Consider the following 24,074-nt stretch of genomic DNA (forward strand, 5'->3'; position numbering starts at 1 on the left):
ACAGAAACGTGATCAGAGGTCCTCGATCTATACTTTGCAAAACTTCTCTAGAGTTTCTGGGATCAGTCAGAAACCACTGACCCAGAATATGCATGTGTATTCTACTAGATATAATTCCATATGAACAATAAATAGAGAGAGCTTAATCTGCTTGAGGGAATGATTTAAGGCTCCTAAAAAATCTTTATAGCAGACCTTATTTAACCAACAGATAGGCATTTACTGAAGTCAAATAAAATGGAATTGAGGGCCAAGGACTCAAAACTTTGCTCTTCTTGGTTCCAGCTGTGAAAATGAGTAAGCTGGATCAAACAAAGGCTTTCTTGTGAGATAAAAATGATCATAAATTTTATGGTACTTACCTATGAGCCAATTTACCAATTTACATACTATGGTAAAGTTGACTTGGCTTGTTGAACTGATTATGGAGGTTAGAGGACAGGATTCTGAGTTCTTATAAAATTACAAACAGAGAAATCATGCACGACACTCCTATAGCATCAATATTCTAAACTTAATATGAATTAGCTACATATTCATATTTATACTTAATATGAATTAGCTACAAAGCTTAGATGCTAGGTAATCCCAATGCCTTGATTCAATAGTAAGCAAATAATTTTTTTAAACAATTCTCAGTTAAGATTCATGTTTTTCCAAGTTCTGCAGTAGCTCCTGGAGCATGAATGGATATAAATTCATTTTGCTTCTGTGTTTTGTGTGTGTGTGTTGTTGTTGTTATTGTTTAACTAGATCATGGTTCTTTTCCCAAAATACCAAGAAAATAATTTTTCTACTAAATATTCCCTCTCACTGCCTAAGTTAAAGGAAATGGAAATTTCATCTGACTCCAATCTCAAAAGAACATGCAAATTGCAATAATACTTAAATTGAATAGGTTTTACTTTGTTATTTCTTCAGATTATAATTGAGAACAATATGTATTTTTATATAAATATTTAGATTTCAATCCTAGGAAAAAATATCATGCCAGGTGCCTTTAGTTGGTCCCTGCTGAGCAGGATGAAGGGAGAATCCACTCATAAGCCCCATTGCTAAGACCACGGCCACATAGAAGAAGCCCCAGAAGAAGAGAAGACTATTTCTAATCCATATACATATGTTGAATGAAACAGCTATATGGAATGGTGTTATTCTCCTGCAAACAAAAAACGTAAAATAAAGATATAACCCTTATTATAGACCAAGAGCTCACTTCAGATCTTCAGGATAAAGACTTGTCTGTTAAAGTGTGAACACAAACCAAAGAGTGTTGGAATATCACTTCACTTAGCTAGCCTTTACCATTTCATTTCCATGATGAAAAACACAAGACTTATCAGAGATTCAACTACACAATGAAAACCTCCCTACATATTCCTACTCCATCATGATAGACATTCTACTGCTTCACTAGGTATATAAAGTGAGAGAATACTTTGAAGTACAGTAATGTGACTTGTTTTTCTCCGTACTAACTTATGAATGATCTTCGCCACCCTAAGCCAGAAGCAGTCTTTGCCTGAAAGTGAAGTGAAATCATAGAATGAAAGAATTGGTGTAGAGCTTCTGTATTTTCAAGAGTGCTCTTGAAGACTATTTCAGACACAACAGTCTAAAAATCTGGCTTTAAATCTCAAGAGCCAGATATCTAAGAGAGAAAAAAATATTTTCTAAATAGAAAAGCTCCTCTTTAAAATTAAAACAACAACAACAAAGAAAAACAAACAGAATTTGGGTAAACTGAGCTTGTGCTCTATGCCATGCTTAGTTGCTCAGTCGTGTCTCACTCTTTGAGCCCCTGTGGTCTATAGCCCACCAGGCTCTTTTGTCCATAGAATTCTCCAGGCAAGAATACTGGAGTGGGTTGCCATGCCCTGCTCCGGGAGATCTTCCCAATTCGGGGATCAAACCTAGGTCTCCCATACTGCAGGCAGATTCTTTACCATCTGAGCCATAAGGGAAGCTTGGGGTTCTACTGCAAGCCAGAGAGTAGAATAAATGACACGTAAGAACTATTTCACGAAGTAAAAGGGGGGAGAAAAAAGAAAAAAACAGAGAGGAAGGCAAGAGGAGATGGAAGCTTAGGGACTGCACCCTTCTCCAAGTCTCACCGTCATGCAGTGCTCATCCATTAAACATTATCTGATTAAGTATTCCTATTTAGGATATATTTAACTTTGTGCCTTGCAGCCTTTAATTATAAAGTATCAATATATTGATCCTAATCATCAACTAACTCAGTCAACAAATAATTACTGGTACTTAATTATATAACGAACCTTTAAAAAAATGCAATGGGTGGGAATCACAGTCCTTGAAATTCCTCAGGGAATTTGCAGTCAATTGGAGGAGGTGGGGGTAAGGGGCAGAGACAAACAAGCTAAAAGTCAATTATATTACTCTGCTTATATGTTGTCATAGTTCTATTTATACTTTTACTACCTAGAAATGAGACACTCCTCTTTTTCTTTACAAAAATATAGATTATTAATGAAGCACAGCTTCACATGAGCCACAGAAATTTTCTGAAATTATCCTATGCTTTTTTATGTGAGAAGCAGCCAGAGAAAACTTTTGTATAGTGAAATTACAAAACTTATTTGCCAATTTTCAGATGTGATCAAAACAAAGCAGCATTCATACCTGCTACTCTATATACTTTGGGCAACTTGGTTGCAGATGTTTAAACAAAATGACGGTAAAACTGGAACCATTTTAATGGAACATAAACAACAAAAGAGAGCTCAAAAAATCAGGGTGAAAATGTCAGTCAGGGAAATAAAGTCACTGTACACTAAAGATACAGTGATCCCCTTGAGTGCAAGGTCAAGTTGGCCAGGGCGATAATGGACTGGACAGCAGATATTCCTTTAGTTTTCTTTGAAGCAGCAACCAACCACAGGAGTTGGGGGTCATAAGCTTTACCGGCGGAGAAGTGTGAAGGCATAAAGGTTTTGAAAAGCTTCTCTGTAATATAAATGGGGAGTTCTTTGTTGTCTTCAGTAATATTTCCTTGAAATCATTAAAAGGAAAAAAGAAAAATGGGAGCTTGTAGAGAGTATTATTTGCAGATTACAAAACAGGGGAAGGAATGAGTTATTAAAACTTGAAAGAAAAGACCAAAATAAACGATGATAAAGAGCAATGACTGGAAGAAGAGAGAAAGGGCAAGGTGATGGAGGAGAAGTTTGAAAAGGAAGAAAAGAGGAAAAGAAATTTGGAGAAGGGATGAATATATAACTCCTTCTGGATCCTGGGCCATATTACAAACTATTTTTCTTCACTTACGCATGCTTTTCTCTGGGTTCTATGACTTTTTTGTATGTAAAGGAGTAGTTTACTTGGAGAAGAGCATAGAGACCAAGGAAATGGGGATTGTGTCATCTATCCTCACCAGACAGTTGCAAAACATATTGAAACACAATAAAAATGAATATCAATACACAAAGACTTCATGAGGTATAATAAATTGCGTACACATTGAAGGCAGTCATGAAATGCTTTTTCTAAATTTTTTAAATTAAAAAATATTAATTTTTATTATACTTGCTTCACGATGTTGTTAGTTTCTACCACACAGCAAAATGAATCAGCTATACATGTATATGTGTGCGTGTGTGTATGCTAAGTCACTTCAGTTCCTACTCTTTGCGCTCCCATGGACTGCAGCCCACCAGGTTCCTCTGTCCATGAGATTCTCCAGGCAAGAATACTGGAGAGGGTTGCCATGCCTTCCTCCAGGACATCTTTCCCACCCAGGAATCAAACCCACATCTCTTATGTCTCCTGCATTGGCAGGCGCGTTCTTTACCACTAGTGCCACCTGGGAAGCTTATATACATATATGCATTCATATCTCCCCTCTTTTTTGGATTTCCTTCTCATCTAGGTCACCACAGAGCACTCAGTAGAGTTTCCTGTGCTGTACAGTAGGTTATCATTAGCTAGCTATTTTACACATAGTATCATATCAATAATGTATATATGTCAATCTCAATCCCCACATTCATTCCACTCCCCTCTACCCCCTTGGTATCCATACTGTAATTCTGCTTTGCAAATAAGATCATCTATACCATTTAAGGGGGGCTTCCCCATTGGCTCAGCAGGTAAAGAATCCATCTGCAATGCAGGAGACACAGGAGATGTGGGTTCGATCCCTGGGTTGGGAAGATCCTCTGGAGGAGGAAATGGCAACCCACTCCAGTGTGCTTGCCTGAAAAATTCTATGGATGAGGAGCCTGGCATGCTATAGTCCAAAGGGTTGCAACGATTCTACGTGACTGAGCAACTAAGCAAGCAAGAAAAATGATACCATTTTTCAAGATTTCATATATATGCATTAATATACAGTATTTTTCTATGACTTTCTTTACTCTCTATGACTTTTATAAGAGCATTTACTACTTTTTTAATTAAATGTTTTCTTCAATCTTGTAAGAAAGAATACTTAGTCCACTTATTCTCTCACTTAAACATCCATCTTTACAAGAGCACTAACAGGGTAAGGGGGCAAGGCAGAAATTTGGAAAGTGCTTAATAAACAGTTCCTAAGAGGCATTTTCCAAATATGTGGTCACTTACATTGTATGATCTACCGATGGCCTGTGATTTTCCTCACCATGATGAATACTGGTTCCATTACCAAGTCCCCATCTGAATGCGTTTGAATCTTCAATTAATTTTTCTGAGATTGGCTGGTACCATTTACACAGGCTTCCATTTTCAAAACTGCAAATGTCCATAGCTTGAAGAGAATGGGACCGAGAAAAGATGAGCTAATCACAACAAATGTATCAATAAATGGCAATTTCCATCTGCATCAGCACTTTCTTACACTTGGGGATTTTTAAAATGTTTAATCAAACTTTTCAACATTACTGAAATAATTAGGCAAATGCTTTACACAATCACTTGAAGAGTTTTAAAGAAATCTAGGTGTATTATATTCAAATATCTATAGTCACTGAAATGTGGAAATAAAAGCACGTACTGAAGAATCTGCTTTCATAAACAAGTAAGATTTTAATTAGCTCCTAAAGCAGCACTTCAAGCATCACCAGTCTCTTCTGACACAACACTTACATTGCTTATATGACCTCCAAGTTCTGATAAGTCTGTTCTTTTGTCACAGTATTACTGGAAAACTAAATTCCAAATTACTTAAATTCAAAGCAATAAGATTTTCAACAGCTTTCATATTGAATCTCTTTCCTTGAAAGTTTTCAATATTCTTATGACTGTATTCCAATATCAAAAACTTAAAAACCAGTGATTTTTTAAAATACATAGGTTGTGTGGGAAAACAAAAGCTCTCTCTTCCTCTCCGGCCCCCCTCTTCTCTCTGCATGTGTTCATAAGTCTGTCTGTTTTCAGTCCTCTACTTCTAAAAGAGTCAATTCAATGCTTTGTGTATAAAATGGAAAGCCTGGCATGTTAAAAAAAAAAAAAAAAAGAAAAAACCTCCAGGTTTTTTCAACTTTTAATTGGAGGTTAATTATGTTACAATATTGTAATGGTTTCTGCCATACATCAGCACGAATCAGCCATGGGTATCTTTAGATGGCATAAACAATAACGGCAGAGACTACCACTACCACCATTTAGAAACTTGGGTTCACAGTTTAACATAAAATTTGAGAAGGAAACACTCCATCAAAAAAAGTGATTTTAATCATGACATTCAGGTGTGTTATTTAATCACTGATATTAATATTGATTATATGATTATTCTGTGAAGAGGTTAAGTATTTAACAGAATCTTGTTCTTCACATAATTTAAAGAAGACCTTAAAAAGTATAGATTTTTTAAAAATTATAGGACAGAGTTTCAGGCAAGCTATCTGCTGTACAACGTTGTACCTATAGTCAACAATGCCGTATTGTACACTTAAAAATGTATCAAGGGGGTAAATCTTATGTTGTGTTCTTATTACAATGAAAAAATTACAATATGTAAGACTGCAGATGACAGAGAGATTTATCACAATAGTTCATCTTACAAAGAGATAGAGGAGGCAAGACATACAATTTGTTCAGAAATAAATGGCAATAATTCATGTTTAATCAAAATAAACAAACATCCTCATGATTTTAAAATGATAATTTAATTGTAAGCATTCAAGACATTTAAAGAAATTAACGAAACTTAACAAAATATCCCATCCAATCATCAATGACATTACTGAAATATCTAAGCCGAACTAAGAAGAAAGTCAATATTCACTAAAAATGCTCACTAGATGTAATTAATTAGATTTTGTGTAAACTTTTACAAAGATAACTTATGTGTGATTAGAAGAGGATTCTATTGTCACCCCATGAAGAAGATTGAATACCACAACATCTTCCATTATCCCACATCTGTGATACACAGTGTATCTTCCTGACCAACTTGAGTTAATTACTGTCTCATCTCATTCACAAAGTGGATCAGCTTTGATTTTATGAGTTTTTTTTTTGGCTTCTATTAGTTTACATGTTGGAGAAGGCAATGGCAACCCACTCCAGTACTCTTGCCTGGAAAATCCCATGGACGGAGGAGCCTGGTAGGCTGCAGTCCATGGGGTCTCGAAGAGTCGGACACGACTGAGCGACTTCACTTTCACTTTTCACTTTCATGCATTGGAGAAGGAAATGGCAACCCACTCCAGTGTTCTTGCCTGGAGAATCCCAGGGACGGGGGAGCCTGGTGGGCTGCTGTCTATGGGGTCGCACAGAGTTGGACACGACTGAAGCAACTTTGCAGTTTACATGTGTATTTATATTTTTTAAGTTTTAGAATTCCTTGATGAGGACACAGACAAATTAGAATGTCACTATACACTGTACTGTCTGTATGTTCTAAATCTTTAATATTATCAAGACACTTGAGCAATATTATGGTAAATTCACATATAATCAATACCTAATAATGAGCAAGGAAGGGAAAAATTCACAAGTGTTTACTTCTTCTGATTCTGTGCTTCGCCTATTCAGATGCAGATTAATTTTCCTCCTCTCAGTTTGTGTCTCTGACTGAGACATTCTCTTTTAAGTTAAATAATTTGCCTAGATCCATTTTTAAAAAGTCATAGATTGGTAGATGCCAAGAAATGGATACCATTTTTCAACAGTATATAGCTACTGAAGTGTCCACATGTACTAGGATTGATTTTCTTATTAACTCTGCACATTTTTTTTAACTCTGCACATTTGAAATGGTATTCATTTTATATGTGTATTTTGACAATGGCAAAATTTGAACAGATTCATCTTATTAGAGGGTATTATGCTTCTTCTCTAAATATTTCCATTTAGTGATATTGAAGAATAAAGACAAAACGAAGATGAATTTAAAAAGGGCTGATAAATGATAGCCCTGGAATCAAGTTAAGTTCATGAAAACAAGTATTTTGAATCTAAAATATTAAAGACACTTACCTCTTGTTGAACATGATAGAAGATGTATGCTGATTGTTCCATCATTTTCCATACAAATACCTTTTATATTAAGAAACTGCTTTAAACCAGGTTGAAGACTTCTAACTAGGACATTACTATACTACTTGAGCTTACACTAGTGTTTTCTCATCTGTTTTATGGCTATATTTAATGCAAAATTTAGGAATTCACATACCACAAGAGGATTCATCTGACTGGTCAGGGCAGTCATATCTAAAATCACATTTCCGGATATTTTCAACACACTGACCATCAGACCTGCAAACAAATTCACGGTCTGTACAGTTGTGTGGAGGCAGTGGTACTGGAACTGTAGTTTCTGGTGGAGTTGGAAGGTTCACAGGCAAATGACCTTGAAATAATAGACAAGTATCATTTTGCAGTTTTTCCATTTCTTTAAAGATCACACACGATAAACTTTACTAAGTATGCTTCACATTCAACATTATAAGAAATATCTGATATCATTTGCTAATCTGCTGAACTTTAATGTAAGCATATAAATTGGGGTCCATGGTCTTAGTAACGGCAAATAACTCTGGATATCTCTGATTATAAAAATAGTCAAAGTGCAGATGGAAATTACTGAAAACTCTTCAGAGCTCACTGAATAAATGGGAGGCTTGGATGATCTTCAGGAACCAAAGGAATCCCAGGTGCTGGCATTAGGAGCCAGAGTCAAGGTCAGACTAAACCCTTAAGTTCTCTATGCAAAGGAACTTTGTTCTTTCACTTTCCTAATGAATCTAACATCTCATGTTTGTTTCAGATATCCCTGCATAGTTGGAATTCAAAGGCTGAAAGGCAGACCCAAACAAAAGTCTTCACCCAGAAGTATTTATATAATTAAGATAATAATTTCTGATATTACAGAATTTAGAAGAAATTTATACAAGCTAATTAATTTAGACAGTAAGCTATTCAATAAGCATTTATTAATAACATCTCTGTATCATATGCATGCTAGTTGCAGCGAATTTAAAGCCAAAGTTGTCACTGCCATAAAATACTGGGTTGGTCAAAAAGTTCATTCAGATTTTACCATAAAATGGAATGGAAAAACCCAAACAAACTTCCTGGCCAACCCAATATTTCTCTGTTCTTTCACCATTACCGCACTGTCTTGATTACTGAAGCTTTATATTAAGTCTTGAAGTTGGTAGTGTCAGTCCTCCAACTTTGTTCTCCTTCAATACTACATTGGATATTCCGGGTCTTTTGCCTCTCGGTATACACTTTAGATTTAGTTTTTCTATATTCACAAAATAATCTACTGGGATTCTGTTTGACTGGGGTTGCATTAAGAATATAGATCAACTTAGGAAGAACCAACATCCTGAATATAGTAAGAATTCCTCCAATGCATGTTTTTGTATCCTTATGTTAAACAAACATTTTCTGTATAAAATATATACTGTGTCAGAAAATTTTACATAAATAATATTCATATTTTTTTGAACTTGTATTTTTTACTCAAAACATACTTTTCAGATTTCTCTCTATTGACATACAGAATCAATTCATTCATTTTTATCTGCTTTAGGGTATTCAATTAAATGAATACCCAGATTCAATATTTATTGTATGAATAGTCTGCAGCTGGTATACCTCTTCTCAAGTAGGATAGTAAGAATATAAAGTCCTACAACGGATGTGTTTGTACATTTCTCTTTGTGAATACATGCCAGAGTATTTCCAAGACAAGTCATCTTAAAATGAAATTTCAAAGTTACAGAATATTTAATTAGTCAACTTTAGATATTTTCAAAGGTGGTTTACCATTTCCACCCAGAAATGTGTGCATTTCTCATATTCTAGCCAACACGTGGTATCATGAGTTTTTTTTTTAATGTTTGCCACAGTAACAGTCCTGAAATAATTCTGTGATATTCTAACTTGTATTTCTCTAATTATTAAGACTTTTTAGCCCACTCAAGTATTTTACTATAGTTTTGACTATTCACATCCTCTGCTCTCTCTGTTGAATCCATTGTCTTTTTCTTATTAATTCACAAATTTAAATTAATCCTATATTTTCTATATTAATCCTCAATCATTTATCTATGTGAAAAATAAGCACTTTTAATCTATGATTTGCCTTTTCATTTTGTATGGTTGCCCTTCAGAATAATAGAATTCTAACTTTAATATATCAATCATTTCCTTTATGGTTTGTGCTTTAAATTTGCACTGAAAATAATCTTCCCTGTTCTAATATCATAATATGTCTTTGATAATTTTCATGAAGTTTTGATAGCTTTACTTTTCATATTTAGATCTTTACTCCATATGGCCTCTATTGTTCTCTATTGTCTGTGGTAAGAATCTACATTCAATTTTTTTCACACAAATGACCACTTTTTGACCTATTAATCTATTGTGCAACCCAAACTTTTCTTGCTTATCATTTTATATTTTATTGTGAAATGTATTGTATTGTATTCCTGGTGGCTCAGACAGTAAAGAATCTGCCTGCAATGCAGGACCTGGGTTCAGTCCCTGAGGCGGGAAAATCCCCTGGAAAAGGGAGTGTCAACCCACTCCAGTATTCTTGCCTGGAGAATTCTGTGGACAGAGGAGCCTGGCAGGCTACAGACCATGAGGTTACATTGTTGAGAATCAAACTTTAGATGAATGGACTCATTCTTTATATAATCTGCAACTTAATTTTTTATTAACATTGTATATTCACCCACCCAAGCTAATGTATGTTCCCACAGTTTAGGGGTTGATTACTGTATAATAGTTCACTATATGACTATGTAACATATGTTTTTATATGTTTTGTAGCCATTATACCATCAGTGGTTCTTGAGTTGATCCTGTTTGAGGAGGTGTTTGTTTGTACATTTCTCCTGATATACCTAGGTATGAACTTGCTTGGTCACAGAGCATGCACATTTAATTATAATAGGTAATGCCAAATTGGGGCTTCCCTGGTGGCTCAATCTGCCTGCAATGCAGGAGACACAACTGAGTGACTAATACACACAATGCCAAACTAGTTTCAAAAGTAATTGCATCAATGTCTATACTCCTCAAGAGTGTATAAACATTCTGGTCATATCACACATTTGTCATCCACTAGTATAGCTAAGAATTACCTGTATGCTTCTCATTTATTTTGCTGTCTACTCCCTTTTGCATCTCAGCCTTGGTTTGACTCAGTCTGTCTTATAATGTTGACATTTACATCATTCATTTGGTAAGAGTCTGGTACAGTAAATTCATTTTTTCATTTGTTTGTGGATGTCATACTGAGTGCCTTTTTTCATGCTCATTCTTGAAAGAATTTTGCTTTGCTCTAGACTAACGTCATTTTTTCTCAGAACTTTGAAAATAATATCCAACTGTCTTCCTAATTCCATTCTTCTGTAATTGTATTTTAATCTCTGGCTATTTTTAACATAATCTTCCTTTTTATTGTTTTTCTAATTCTTCTTTCCATAAGCTTGTATCTGGATTTATTCTAATATTTTTGCATGAGGTTGACTAGGCTTTTCAAATCTTGAAATTCTTTGTCCTTTTCTCATTACTCTGTATTCCATCAAAATTAATCAGTCTTAAGTGTAGTATCTTTGTATTTGAGAGCACCAAAAGAACAATTGGAGGAAAGTGCTTTTTCCAGCTAAAATTTAAGCATTTTAACAGTCTTCTCCATTTGGGGTATTTAGCATTTTCCTCAAATAAAAGATGACAAACTTTTAAAGTTTTAAATTTAAAATAAGTCAGTTATTTGTCCAGTTTTATTTTCTAGAGACATAATAAAAAATATTAAGTTGCATAGACCACAGGCTTTGGAGAAAACTTTTCCCTGGATATATGTTAAATCACTTTACAAAACTACACTAGAACACTAAAACAAGAATATTTCAGATTATAATCACTGAGTCTCAAATTTCTTCATTTATGCCTTGAAGAAATATTTCCAGCATTTCTAAAATTTTTTCAGAATCTGTATTCCCTTTCAAAATACAGATTTTTTCCAAAGCATAATGCTTTCATGAAATCTATTATCCTGAGATAAATGTAATGGGCACACCAAACAACTTAGTATTAGAAAGTAAAAAGCTGCCTGTGATATCTTAAAAGCATACACAATACAACACACGCATTTTGCCACTGAAACAAACACCACCCTTTGTAGAAGGAAGGGAGACTTAATCAAGCACAAATAAAGCTGGTAAGATGTGTAGGCAAAGGAGAGAGGTCAAAAATTCCATAACTCGGCCCATTTGGCAGCAAAGCAAAAATTACTTGGTGGGTAGGAGAGGAACATGGTAAAAACTGTTGCTAAGCATTCTCTAAAGAGTTAATATGGTTTCTCAATCTTAAGGTATCATCAGATGCAAGAAATGCCCCTGACTTAGTAACAACTTTCCTTGGAAAAATACAATATGAATACCTTGGATTGTGATGCTCATTCTTGTTCCTTATGCATGTTCAGTCATGTCCAGCTCTTTGCGACCCCATGGGCTACATCCCACAGACTCCTCTTGGAACATTCCAGGCAAGAATACTGGAGTGGGTTGCCATTTCCAACTCCAGAGAAACTTCCCGACTCAGAGATCGATCTGTCATCTCCTGCGTCTCCTGCATCAGCAGGTGAATTCTTTATAACTGTGCCCCCTGGGAAGTCCAATACTCACTCTAATAATTAGTAATTCTAGTAACTAATCAATGCAATATGCATGCTGAATTCTGAAACTTTAAACTGGTGTAAAGTACCCATTCCTGGGCATGTATCCAGAGAAAAACTCAATCTGAAAGGATACATGTACCCCAATGTTCATTGCAGAACTATTCACAACTTACAGACAGAAATGGATAAAGAAAATATGGGACATGTATATAATGGAATATTACACAGAATTAAAAAGAATGAAATAATGCCATTTGCAGCAACATAGATGGATCTAGAGACTGTCATATTGAGTGAAGTCAGAGAAGGAGAAATATCACATGACAGCTCTCATATGAGGAATACAAAAAGAAATGATGCAAAGAACTTACTTACAAAACAGAGACTCACAGACAGGAAATGAACTTTTGGTGGCAGTGGTGGGGGGAAGGATGGGGAGAAGGGATAGTTAGGGAATTGGGGATGGATATGTATACATTGCTATATTTTAAATGGATAACCAACAAGAACCTACTATACAGCACACGGAACTCTGCTCAATGCCATGAGGCAGTGTGGATGGGAGGGGAGTTTGGGGAAGAATGGATACATGTATATGTATGGCTGAGTGCCTTTGCCGTTCACCTGAAACTATCACAACATTGTTAATTTGCTATACTCCAATACAAAATGGAAAGTGCAAATTAAAAAAAAAAAAACAGAAAAGTATATAGGTGATTTTTCTTTCAGTTGGCAAACAGTATGTCGTGATGCCATGTCATCACAGATCTATTCTTCCAAATAACTCAGCTATCTCACCAATAATCTTGGACACAAGAAAGAAAACTCCTGTTGGATGTGTTCTGCTGAAAGAAATGTACTTCTTGCTTTTCTGATTGAAGATGGAAGGCATAATGCAAAACAGATACTTCCTCTGCGATAATATTTTTAAATCTGAATGTCTGGCAACAATTCTTCCAAAATAATCTACTCTGAAGGTCTAATTCAAGGTGAAGGGAAAGCTATTTAACTTTGCCATCATTCCGCATCATTATCTACTCTGGGAATAGACAACATCATCACACACTGATGCAAAAAATCATACGATTCAATTGCATGGTTAAGAATGTCTACTTTCCCTAGAAATGTAATTAATCTTGCCTAAACAGCTGTTTCTCTATTTTCCTCCTGAATTAGATTTCAAACTAGCATCTCTGTCATCAAAGTACTGAAACAAAGGCAATACAGTCCATAATTGAGAATGGATTTGAAAATTGTTAGAAAGAACTAGAAGTTAGAAAATGAGAGAGGAAGGACCTAAAAGAGCAAGTAATAGTCATCTAGGATTAAGTGGAAAGAAACTAAGTTTGTGGCATAAAAATTATTGAGGAAAAGTAATAAAGGTTTGCAGTTAAGAAACTCAATCATTTGAGTCAAGGACATGGCAGAGGTAATGGAAAAAATAGAACAGATGTGAAAAATATTTTGGAGTTGAGAGTTAATAGGATTTCCGCAAGTGGGCAAGTTTAAGGGGAAAGCCAAAGATGACTATGGTATTTCAATCCTGGGTTGCTAGAGAAAACCGAGTTCATCCAAAAGGAATAAGGGAGATATGGCGGAAAGAGTTTGATTTTGAGGAAATGGGTAAAGATGAAATGATCTACTTCACTTTAGCCATTTTTAGTATAAAATAAAATTACAGGTTACAAAACTGTATTTTGGACATGAGGTCAATAGTTTGTGGTTTGGTTTTTTTTTTTTCAGTTTTTATTTGTTTTGTTTTGTCAGTCATGAGGGGGAACATGCCGTAGATAATGTTTATACTGAAAGCAAACCAACGTCTGTAAGTGATCCTACAAACACTGATCCCATCTCAGCTAATGTGATGTCATGACAAACCACTGACTGATAATCATCAAAAGCAATATTTTTATTAAAAGCCTAATTTTTATTTTCATTTTCATCTTCTAGTAAGATTACATCAACTTCCTTTATGAGACACATGGCTTCATCAGATTCTACAGTTTCAACCCAAAGTTTCTTTTGTTATGAAGCCAACATGAAAACCACACAGTTCAGACAGTCTTTAAAATTCCATATTTTTCTTCCAAAATGTAAACCAGAAAATTGGGACTAATGGTGTGTAACTGATATTTCACATCTCTGCCCTTGTTTCTGGCAGCTCTTTCCTCTCCACCTTGGAAACATCAGCCACAGAATACATGCAGCAGAATCATTAAAGCAGCAACAGTATCCACGATGCCCTGGTTCTCTTTCTGAATTCTTTATTCCCTTCCGCCACTGGGATTACAGGCATTCTCCCTAAGCTAAGAGTTGGAGGTGATTTGGCTACTGAAATCAGACACCTTAGGTGAAAATCTTACTACAGCTTTCAACAGTGTATGCTCATCCCCGTCACCTACGCTCTTTAAGTTTCGTTTTTCATATCCCTAAAATGGAAATCACTTTTTCTTCCTTGGGAGGTTAATGCATTTGACGAGCAATATGATGATAGTGGTAAGCATTCTGAGCCAAAGAAGAAGACCGCACTCTGCCATTTGATAGCTACGCAGCCTTAGACTGGCTATCTCCTTCTCAATTTGCTCCACAAAATTGGGATAACAAACACATCCAATCTATTTATCACTCAAGGTCTCTTCAACCTGTGATGGACCAAGCACTATTCCAGATTTTTAAAAGGTTACAGGATCATATGAGATGATATGGAGAGTGATAGACAATAGTTCAGGAAGTGTGTTTTTTAATGTTTATTTACTTATTTACTCATGGCACTGTTGGGTCTTAGTTGCAGCACACAGGATCTTCACTGAGGCCCACGGACTTCTCTCTAGTTGTGGCACGTGGTCTCTGGGGCAGACGGGCTCAGAGTTGTTGTGGTGCATGGCCTTAGCTGTACGGCAGCATGAGGGCTCCCAGTTCCCCTACCAGGGTATCAAACCTGCATGCCCTACACTGGAAGGCAGGTACCCAACCACTGGACCACCATGGATTATGACCATTTCTCAGCTCCCTTTCTTTTAAGGACTTTCTGTATTTTCCGTCCTTGCCAAGCTCCCTGGCTGTAGCGAATACTGCCGTGCCCCATTGTTAGGCTTGATCACTTACCTTGCTCTGACCAGTGGAAACGAGGAGACACAAGGCCCTAATAAAATCTTTAAGTGTGCGTTCTTTTTCTAACCCTCTGACTTAAAAACAGAATGTGTCAGACAAGGATTTGGTCCATCAGCCTGGGTCCCAGACAGACAGGACACACAGAGCTGATATATAGTTTGTAACGACATGGAATTATGGGGCTTCCTTCGTAGCTCGGTGATAAAGAATCCGCCTGCCAATGCAGGAAGATGCAGGTTTGATCCTTAGGTCAGGAAGATCCCCTGGAGTAGGAAATGGCAACACACTCCAGTATTCTTGCCTGGGAAATCCCAAGGACAGAGGAGCCTGGTGGGTTACAGTCCATGGGGGTCACAAAAGAGTCAGACACAACTCAGTGATTAAAACAATTAAAACAACATAGAATTATACAGAGATATGAACAAGAAGAGTGTGTGCTTGCTGTTATTTTTCTATGCCAACGGACACACTTGACAGCAAGAAATAAATGCTACTGGCTATAAGCCATTGAGATTTGGCTTTCAAAAGAGGCTGACATGTAGTATCTTACATACAGAATTAATATTTTAGCAATAGTAATAATAAACTAAAATATATAAGCACTTAAAAAAAACAGACATCTCTCCACCTATCCACCCATCTATCCAGTGGATACTTATTGAGTACTACTATGTGCCTACTACTAAGTTCTATTTATACTACAAGGGACAGCAGTGATCAAATAAAATCCCTGCTCTCAGGCAACATCATTATGGGAGAAAATCAAATTTGACTATAAGGTGACAGGTGTTGTGGAGAAAAACTGGAGACGGAAAATGTCAGGTAAAAAGACAAGAAGAGACGTGTGTATGTTTGAGAGAGAGGCAGGGTATAGGTTGAGAGAAGGTTTTACTAAAGAAGAAATTCTCCAGCAGAGATCAGAAAAAAGGAGGTGAAATGGATATCTGGAGGAAGAACATTCCAGGAACAGGATAAAGCAGCTATAAAAGTCCTGAGGCGTAAGAGGGTTAGAATAAACAAGGATCGGCTAAGAGGTCTTGCTGTTGAGGGACGTCAGTTAGAAGTACATTGGTCAGGACTTCCCTGGCGGTTCAGTGGTTATGAAATCGCCTGCCAATGCAGGTGACATAGGATTGATTCCTGGTCCTGGAGGATCCCACATGCTGTGGGGCAACTAAGTCCATGTGCCACAACTAATGAAGCCAACGCACCTAGAGCCCATGTTCCACAACAAGAGAAGCCACTGCAGTGAGAAGCCTACATACCTCAATTAGAGAGTAGCCCCTATTCACTGCAACTAGAGAAAGACTGTGTGCAGCAATGAAGAACCAGCACAGACAAAAATTAAACAAATAAATTTTAAAAAATAAGGTGCTTTCAAAAAAAAAGCACAGTGTTAGAAGGTAAAGACAGAGCCATATATGACAGTGCCAGTCATTTATTCCTTGGATGTTATTGTAAGAAGTTTGGCTTTTGTTCGGAATGAGATGGATGTCATAGCAAAGCTCAGGTTAGGGTGACAAGAGCTTATGTAAGTTTGAAAAGGATCATTCTGGCTGCTGTTATGATAAGAGATTATATGGTTCAAGGATAGAAGCAGAGAGATCATTTAAAAAGCAATCACAAAAATCTATATAGAGACACTGGTGAATTGGACCAAGAGGAGAGAAGCAAGGGAAATGAGAAGTGGAGTATGGATACACATGTAGCCAGTGGTTGATCAAATTTGTTGGTGAAGAATAAGCAACTAGAGATAAACTGTCATTCACTGAGACAAGGAGGCAGGTGAAAATGATAGGATTGAGGGGACAATGGGTCATCAAGAATTTACTTTTACACATTGAGGGATAAAAGTAAACTTGTTGAATTCTGATTGCATCTTTGCTGGCTTTCCAGAGAGGGGTTTGACTCTGCAGAGTTCCATGGAAACTGCTACACAGAGGATGATAATTTACCCTGCCAGCATGATGAGCTGGAAAATTGGAGCTGGGACATGTAGCTACAGCAGAAAGCATTGGAATCCAACCCTCTGATTATCTCTGGGTAGGGGCAGGTACTCTGATGGACCATTGCACGTAAAGTTTTCAGCATATGAAAGCGCTCTCCATACGGATTACTGCAATTGATTTTTAAACCACCCAACCTCTGATCACTCTAAGGAGGAGACTGTGCTTCCTCTTGTCATGCAATTAGAGAGTCTACAGTCTCAATCCCAATATCACCTTCCAAGAGCTTGATATCTACCCTACTTGATCACTATGCACTGCTGGAATCTCCCTTGGGGCATGTTTGTTTTAGGTTATTTTCCCTAGTTATCTTTGAGATGCTCATTACATCTAAGTTTAGATATTGAATAGGTGGTTAGTACCCAGTCTGGAGTTCCAGCATTATTGGGCTTCCCTGGCAGCTCAGCTGGTAAAGAATCCGCCTGCAATGTGGGAGACCTGGGTTCGATCTCTGGGTTGGGAAGATCCCCTGGAGAAGGGAAGAGCTACCCACTCCAGTATTCTGACCTGGAGAATTTCATGGACTGTATAGTCCATGGAGTCTCTAAGAGTCAGACACAACTAAGCGACTTTCACTTTCTTTCTAGAGTTCGGGGGGTAAGTATGAGGATGGATATATAAATCTGGAATAAATATATTAGTTTTTTTTAATGGAAAGAAGTCTATAACTTGGAAAGGAAATGGCTGGCAGCAATCCTCAGGAATGTTTAAAGTGCAGCCTGAGAGTAAGATGTCACTGCAGGTAACTGAATAGTTACTAAAGTCTCCAAAACAATGTAATTACAAAGCAATCAGTTCAGTTATTATAACCACCCCCCCCCCAACAATATGATAGACTTACTGTTTAACTTCAGGCACGTTTTCCTAATACTTAGAATGTGATGGGACATATATACAACTTACTGAAACCTCTTTACTATGTTTACAAAGAGTTTGATGAATTACAACCTTTTCCATGGTTAATATATTAATAGAATAGAGAGAAGTGAGAGTACTTTTGGAATATTTCTGGAAATGAAATATTGATTTCCTTGGAAGTTTTATTCAAGTAAACAGGCTTGAAAACACTCATACATTGAAATAGCCTTCCTTACCAGGGTAGAGAGTGCAGTCCATAAATGACAAATCATCAATTGCAATGTCTCCAGTAAAGCCATCTCCCACTGAGGCCTCCACCGAAATCTAAGAACAATATAAAAAACTTGTTGATATTCTGAAGAAAATTCATTTATGGATGCACATGGTTGAAAAAGAATTCAGAATTTACCAAAAGACAATCTCCTCTTCTGAACCATTAAAATCATACTTTGTAAAACTCTCCGTAAGCAGGCATCTTGTCTCTCTACCAAATACTTCCAAGTCATGGGAAGCTCCACACCTTACTGGGGCCATTATATCCATGAAGCCCATTCTGTTGCTGGAGAAAGTTTTGATTTTTTGAGATTTCAGTGTATCAGATTGATATCTACTTCTTTATAACTTTCCATCATTAATTCTAGACTTGTCTTGCTTTCCTCCGAGCCTTTAAGGCAAATTACTGAACCTCTGCCCAGCGTTGCCCTAGTAGCTCATCTGTTTCCAAGGTTAAATCTCTTCATCCTTCAAGAAACCCAATTTGTTGCCAGAGGTACTTGCTAGACTGCACATTGTGAAGAGCTTTAAAATTTTTCTCACATCGACCTTATTCTGTAACACTTTATGAAACCGGCTAATCGTTATTAGATCTCCTTCAGAACCACATTAATCACAGTGAACTCAGATGACATCAGTGCTGTTATATGAGCTGCAATTCCACTGCAACTCCAGTAAAATATGAAATACTGACAAACCACGATAGTATATGGCAGATTGTAATTAGGGCTGAGACTTACTACAGCAGAATTAATCATGATGAATTATTTTAATACTCATGCAAATATGTTGCACACTTAATAGGAATTCTGTTATATAATGAAGAACAGTAAGCAAACTAAAAAAAAAACACATTCCCTTTTTCCACTAGTATAGGAATATATGTTTCTGTTTCATTTTTCCTCACAGATGCTATATATGGAAATTGAAATTTCATTTCGTTCTTCAAATTCTATCCTCCATTAAAAGTTGTTTCATACATTATTCATGCCCTAAAAAAGATAATTAAAAGGTCAAATGACTGACCTTAAGCCTCTTGACATCTTCTACCAGCTTTCTAGATTTTCTTCAGAATTACTAGAATTTTCTCCCTGATATGTCACTAAGAAAATGAATGAATTTGGAAAAGGTTTATACATTCAACTAATGGGCAAATGCAGTCCACCTAACAATGCCTGGATAACAGGAAGTCTCCTGCTGTTTTAAAATGGATCACTGCAAATATAAAATGCACCCTTCTTTTCACCACCAGCACGATTAAAAGAAACACTACAGGGGGAGAAAACAGGAATGCAAATGTATTCTAATAAACAAAAAGTCAGCAGTCAAAATTTGACAGAACACACTGTAATAAAATATCTCTTATTTTATAGAAAATAAAGACAGCAGTTGGATGAACAATAAGAAAAAGGTGTAAGGACTGATTAATAACTATACATTAATTAATTACTAACACATTCCTTGGATCAATATCACTGCAATACAACAGAAAACATGGTAACAAGAGGCTCAGAAGATGTAAGAAAAAGGAAAAATTTGGATAAATTAAAAATAAGCATTACTAACTTGGCTATACTGCTCATGATCATCTTGCTTTATTTGTCAGAAGGAATAGAAAATTGATATAATAGAATCTCAAGTCTATGATAAGCACAACTGTACATATAAATATCTATAAGCTAACTATATGGGTATATAACCACACACAGCTCCATTCGAATGGGTGGGTGGGCTCAAGGGTCCCAAAGCATTCCTTCTGTTGTCTTTATATAGTCACAAATTCAAGAATTGGCCATTTGTGAAAGTTACAAATTCTCTCATTTACAGTCCACACCAGGTAAGCAGCATTTGTGACTGGATGCTGTCTATACAAGGAGTATTTGCATGGGGTTACTTCATATTACACAATAAGCATTTTCATATTGTTTCTACTAGCACTGTCAACAGGGAGACACAGAAATAATCCATGGCAGAGGACAGTTGGGTCTTTCTCTAAGACAAAGTTAACCATAATTTTTACCAAAATATCTTCAATTTCCTAACTTCTAAATGGTAGCATTCTTGAAAAGAATGAACAATAATTTCAAGATGAGATACTAAAAAAGTCAATTTGCATATATAACTTCAGTCTCAGCCTCTTTTGAATATTTAATTAAGGCAGACATTAAAAAAGCCTACTTGATAATAAATCATATCTTGAGGAAAAGCTATGAATGTTAAAGTTCAACTCTACTTCTGTCCTGTATTTATTTCAGTCTTGCAAAAAGCTTTGCAAATTATCCTAAGAAACTAGTCACAAGAAAGAGCAAACCCAAGTGTCTCTATTCTGGAAAATTCACTTTCTCTCCTGGTGTTTTTCCCAGAATAAATGGAAGGATATTAAAACACTAATGTTATTGTATGTAAGGCAGTATTGCCACTCTGGACATTAGGGAAGCCAAATTTTCCTCCTAAGTTTCATTAGCACCTTACTGAATGACTTAAAAGGCAATTGAAAATTCCAGTTAGGTCTGAATGACCTGTATTATCTGCAGAGGCCAATTCTACTTACATGAGAACTATTACTGGCTTGGAAATTTTATAAAGTAATCCAGCCCTTTTAACTTGTTCTTTTCATGGGCTGTTGCATGCTCCAAAGAAAGATGGAGTGGCTTTGTCAGCTACATTGGAAATTTTAGCTCTAATATAGCCAAAGACTCTTATATTAATAAGCCTCTAAAGACTTGTCTGAATAGATTCTTTTCCATATTGAGGAAACTGAGTTATTCACCAAAGTGTTTACATGATATAGAAACTAATCATTCATGTGTAAGACAGAATTTAATCATATTTTTTACCAAAATACCTTCAATTTCCTAGCATATGCATATTAATTCATATACGAGTTATATATATGTACATATGTACATATACACATATTCTATTAACTCAAAAGAAAGGAAAAATGGAATGGAGTCAGCCTGCCATAGTTTAACCACCCTGCATTGGGGAAAAAATTACAAAATTCCAGGATAATATATATCAATTTTTAACATAACTCATCTTCAGAAAAACTTGAAATTCTTGCTTAAAATTTATAAAAAGCACAAATCCTGTGTGGAGCAACTGGAATTCCAATGCATTGATGATGGGAATCCAAAATGATACAGTCACTATGAAAAATGGTTGGCAGAAATAAACCCGTGCACTTAACGGTAAATTAATGAATGACAAAGGAGGTAAGAATATACAATGGAGAAAAGATAGTCTCTTCAATAAGTGTTTCTGGGAAAATTGACAGCTACATGTAAAAGAAAGAAATCAGAACATTTTCTAACACTATATACAAAAAAAAAAAAAGTGGATTAAAGACCTAAATCTGAGATCAGAAACCATAAAAGTCCTAGAGGAAAGCATAGGCAGTACACTCTTCGACAAAAATCACAATATTTTTTTTGAATCTGTCTTCTAAAACAAAAATAAAATAAAAAAATAAACACATGGGGCCTAGTTAAACTGAAAAGCTTTTGCACAGCAAAGGAAACCATCAGCAAAATGAAAAGACAACCTACTGAATGGGAGAAGATTTTTGCAAATGATGTGACCTACAAAGGGTTAATATCCAACATATATAAACAGCTTCTACAACTCAATATCGGGAAAACAAGCCACCTAATTTTAAAAAATGGGCAGAAGAGCTGAATTTTCCTAAGAGGAAATGCAGATGGCCAACACGCATAGGAAAAGATGCTCCACATCACTAAGCTTCAGGAGAATGCAAACTAAAACCATAATGAGATATTACCTCACACTCGTCAGAACAGCTCTCATCAAAAAGAACACAAGTAACAAATGTTGGCTAGGATGCGGTGGAAAGGGAACCCTCCTACACAGATGCGTGTGTCTGTATGCTCAGTCATGTCCAAATCTTTGCGACCCCGTATACTGCAGCCCACCAGGTTCCTCTGTCCCAGGGATTTTCCAGGTAAGAGTAGTGGAATGGGTTTCCATTTCCTCCTCCAGGGGTTCTTCTCATCCCAGGGATAGAACCCAAGTCTCCCGCATTGGTGTGCGGATTCTTAACCACTGAGCGCCCTGGGAAGCCCTCCCACACTGTTGGTGGGGACGTACATTGGCACAGCCACTATGGAAGACTCTATGGAGTTTTCTCAAAAAACTAAAACTACCGTATGACTCAGCTTATATATCTAAAAAAATGCCATGTTTCTTCTTGTCAGGCTCTACAATATTGGTAAGAATTCAGTTTTTCTGTGCAAGTGTACTTTGGCGTTATGCCAACTGTTCCCCTGGTTACCAAGAAGGAAAAAAAGTCTTCTCTGTCCTGGCGTTTCTCATCATCAATGACAGAAGAGACTCAACGGTGACGGTTCAGTTCTTGTGAACTTAGTTTAACCCCAGCAGTGCTTTCAAGTAGAAAAGTGAAAGTGGCTCAGTTATGTCCAACTCTTTGCAACCCCATGGACTATACAGTCCATGGACTTCTCCAGGCTGGAATACTGGGTTGGTTAGCCTTTCCCTTCTCCAGGCACTCTTTCCAACCCAGGGATCGAACCCAGGTCTCCCACACTGCAGACGGATTCTTTACCAGCTGAGCCACAAGGGAAGCCCAAGAATACAAATACTGGAGTGGGTAGCCTGCCCCTTCTGCAGCAGATCTTCCTAATCCAGGAATGGAACAGGGGTCTCCTGCATTGCAGGTGGATTCTTTACCAACTGAGCTATAAGGGAAACATATGTCAAGTAGAATAGGTTGCCATATACTTCTTAAAAAAAAAAAAAAAGATTTTCTTGATGTGGACCATTTAAAAAGTCTTTATTGAATACATTATTGCTTCTGTTTTATATTTTGGCTTTTCAAGATCTTAACTTCACAATCAAGGATCGCACCTGCACTCCCTGCATTGGAAGGTGAAGTCTTAACCATTGTACCACCAGGGAAGTCCCAGCAAATACTTCTAAGGCAGGATATTTCTCAAGAAGATACTGCCTGTAGTTGCTGCAGTCCCCATTACTCCCTATCACACCTAACTCTAAGGCTGAAAGTCAGTTGCCATTAATTATTTTACACCCAAACCAATTCTCTTAATTCACACCCCTTGCCTGGTTTCCATGGGCACTTGGGTTTGCAATTCCTTGTGCATGCTGGTTAGGTTAGAAACCATGAAGGGTCTGAGACTTTACCCTACTTTCAAGCTAACAAGTTAGCCTGTCACTGTTTCATATACATATACTGAGAGAAGATACAAGAGACTTGACTTAGAGAGATGGCAAAAAACATCAGCCAGAGAAATGTCTTTCCCACTTCCTACAGGGAAGCATGATAAGCGCCAGGCATTTTTCTGCATGAGTGGTGGGCTGCATAATAGAAGAAGAACCCCAACATTAGGAGATTCTAGTTGTTATAGTTGCAGGCACAACTGAAGGACAAGGAGGAGGAGGGGGAAACAGGAGGGGAGAAAGGAGATGGGCTCTAGGTAGGTAAGTAACTATGGAACACAAGCAAATGTCTCAGGGTAAACTCTATGCTATAGATTCTTTGCTCAGAAGCTGAACAACGCAGGACATACAAAATGCAGGAGAGGCCTGGGTGGGAGGGGAGTTCGGGAGAGAATGGATACATGTATATATACGGCTGAGCCACTTGGTTGTGCGCCTGAGACTATCATAACATTATTAATCAGCTCTACCACATATACAATAAAAAAAAGTTTAAAAAAAATGCATGGAGAACTGTCTCC

At 36.8% G+C, this 24,074-nt stretch overlaps 1 protein-coding gene across 1 annotated transcript in view; it reads right to left on the bottom strand.

The window, feature by feature from the left end:
* Window positions 1-24,074, bottom strand: part of MALRD1 (MAM and LDL receptor class A domain containing 1) — a 512,454-nt gene that overhangs the window by 345,633 nt on the left and 142,747 nt on the right. The window contains exons 19-21 of the mRNA XM_043480161.1: window positions 18,300-18,387; window positions 7,622-7,798; window positions 4,588-4,750 (exon numbers count right to left, since the gene is read on the bottom strand). Coding sequence (XP_043336096.1) covers window positions 4,588-4,750; window positions 7,622-7,798; window positions 18,300-18,387 — 428 coding nt within the window. The remainder of the gene's footprint in view (window positions 1-4,587; window positions 4,751-7,621; window positions 7,799-18,299; window positions 18,388-24,074) is intronic.

This window comes from Cervus canadensis, chromosome 10 (genome assembly GCF_019320065.1).
Source record: "Cervus canadensis isolate Bull #8, Minnesota chromosome 10, ASM1932006v1, whole genome shotgun sequence".
NCBI lineage: Eukaryota > Metazoa > Chordata > Mammalia > Artiodactyla > Cervidae > Cervus > Cervus canadensis.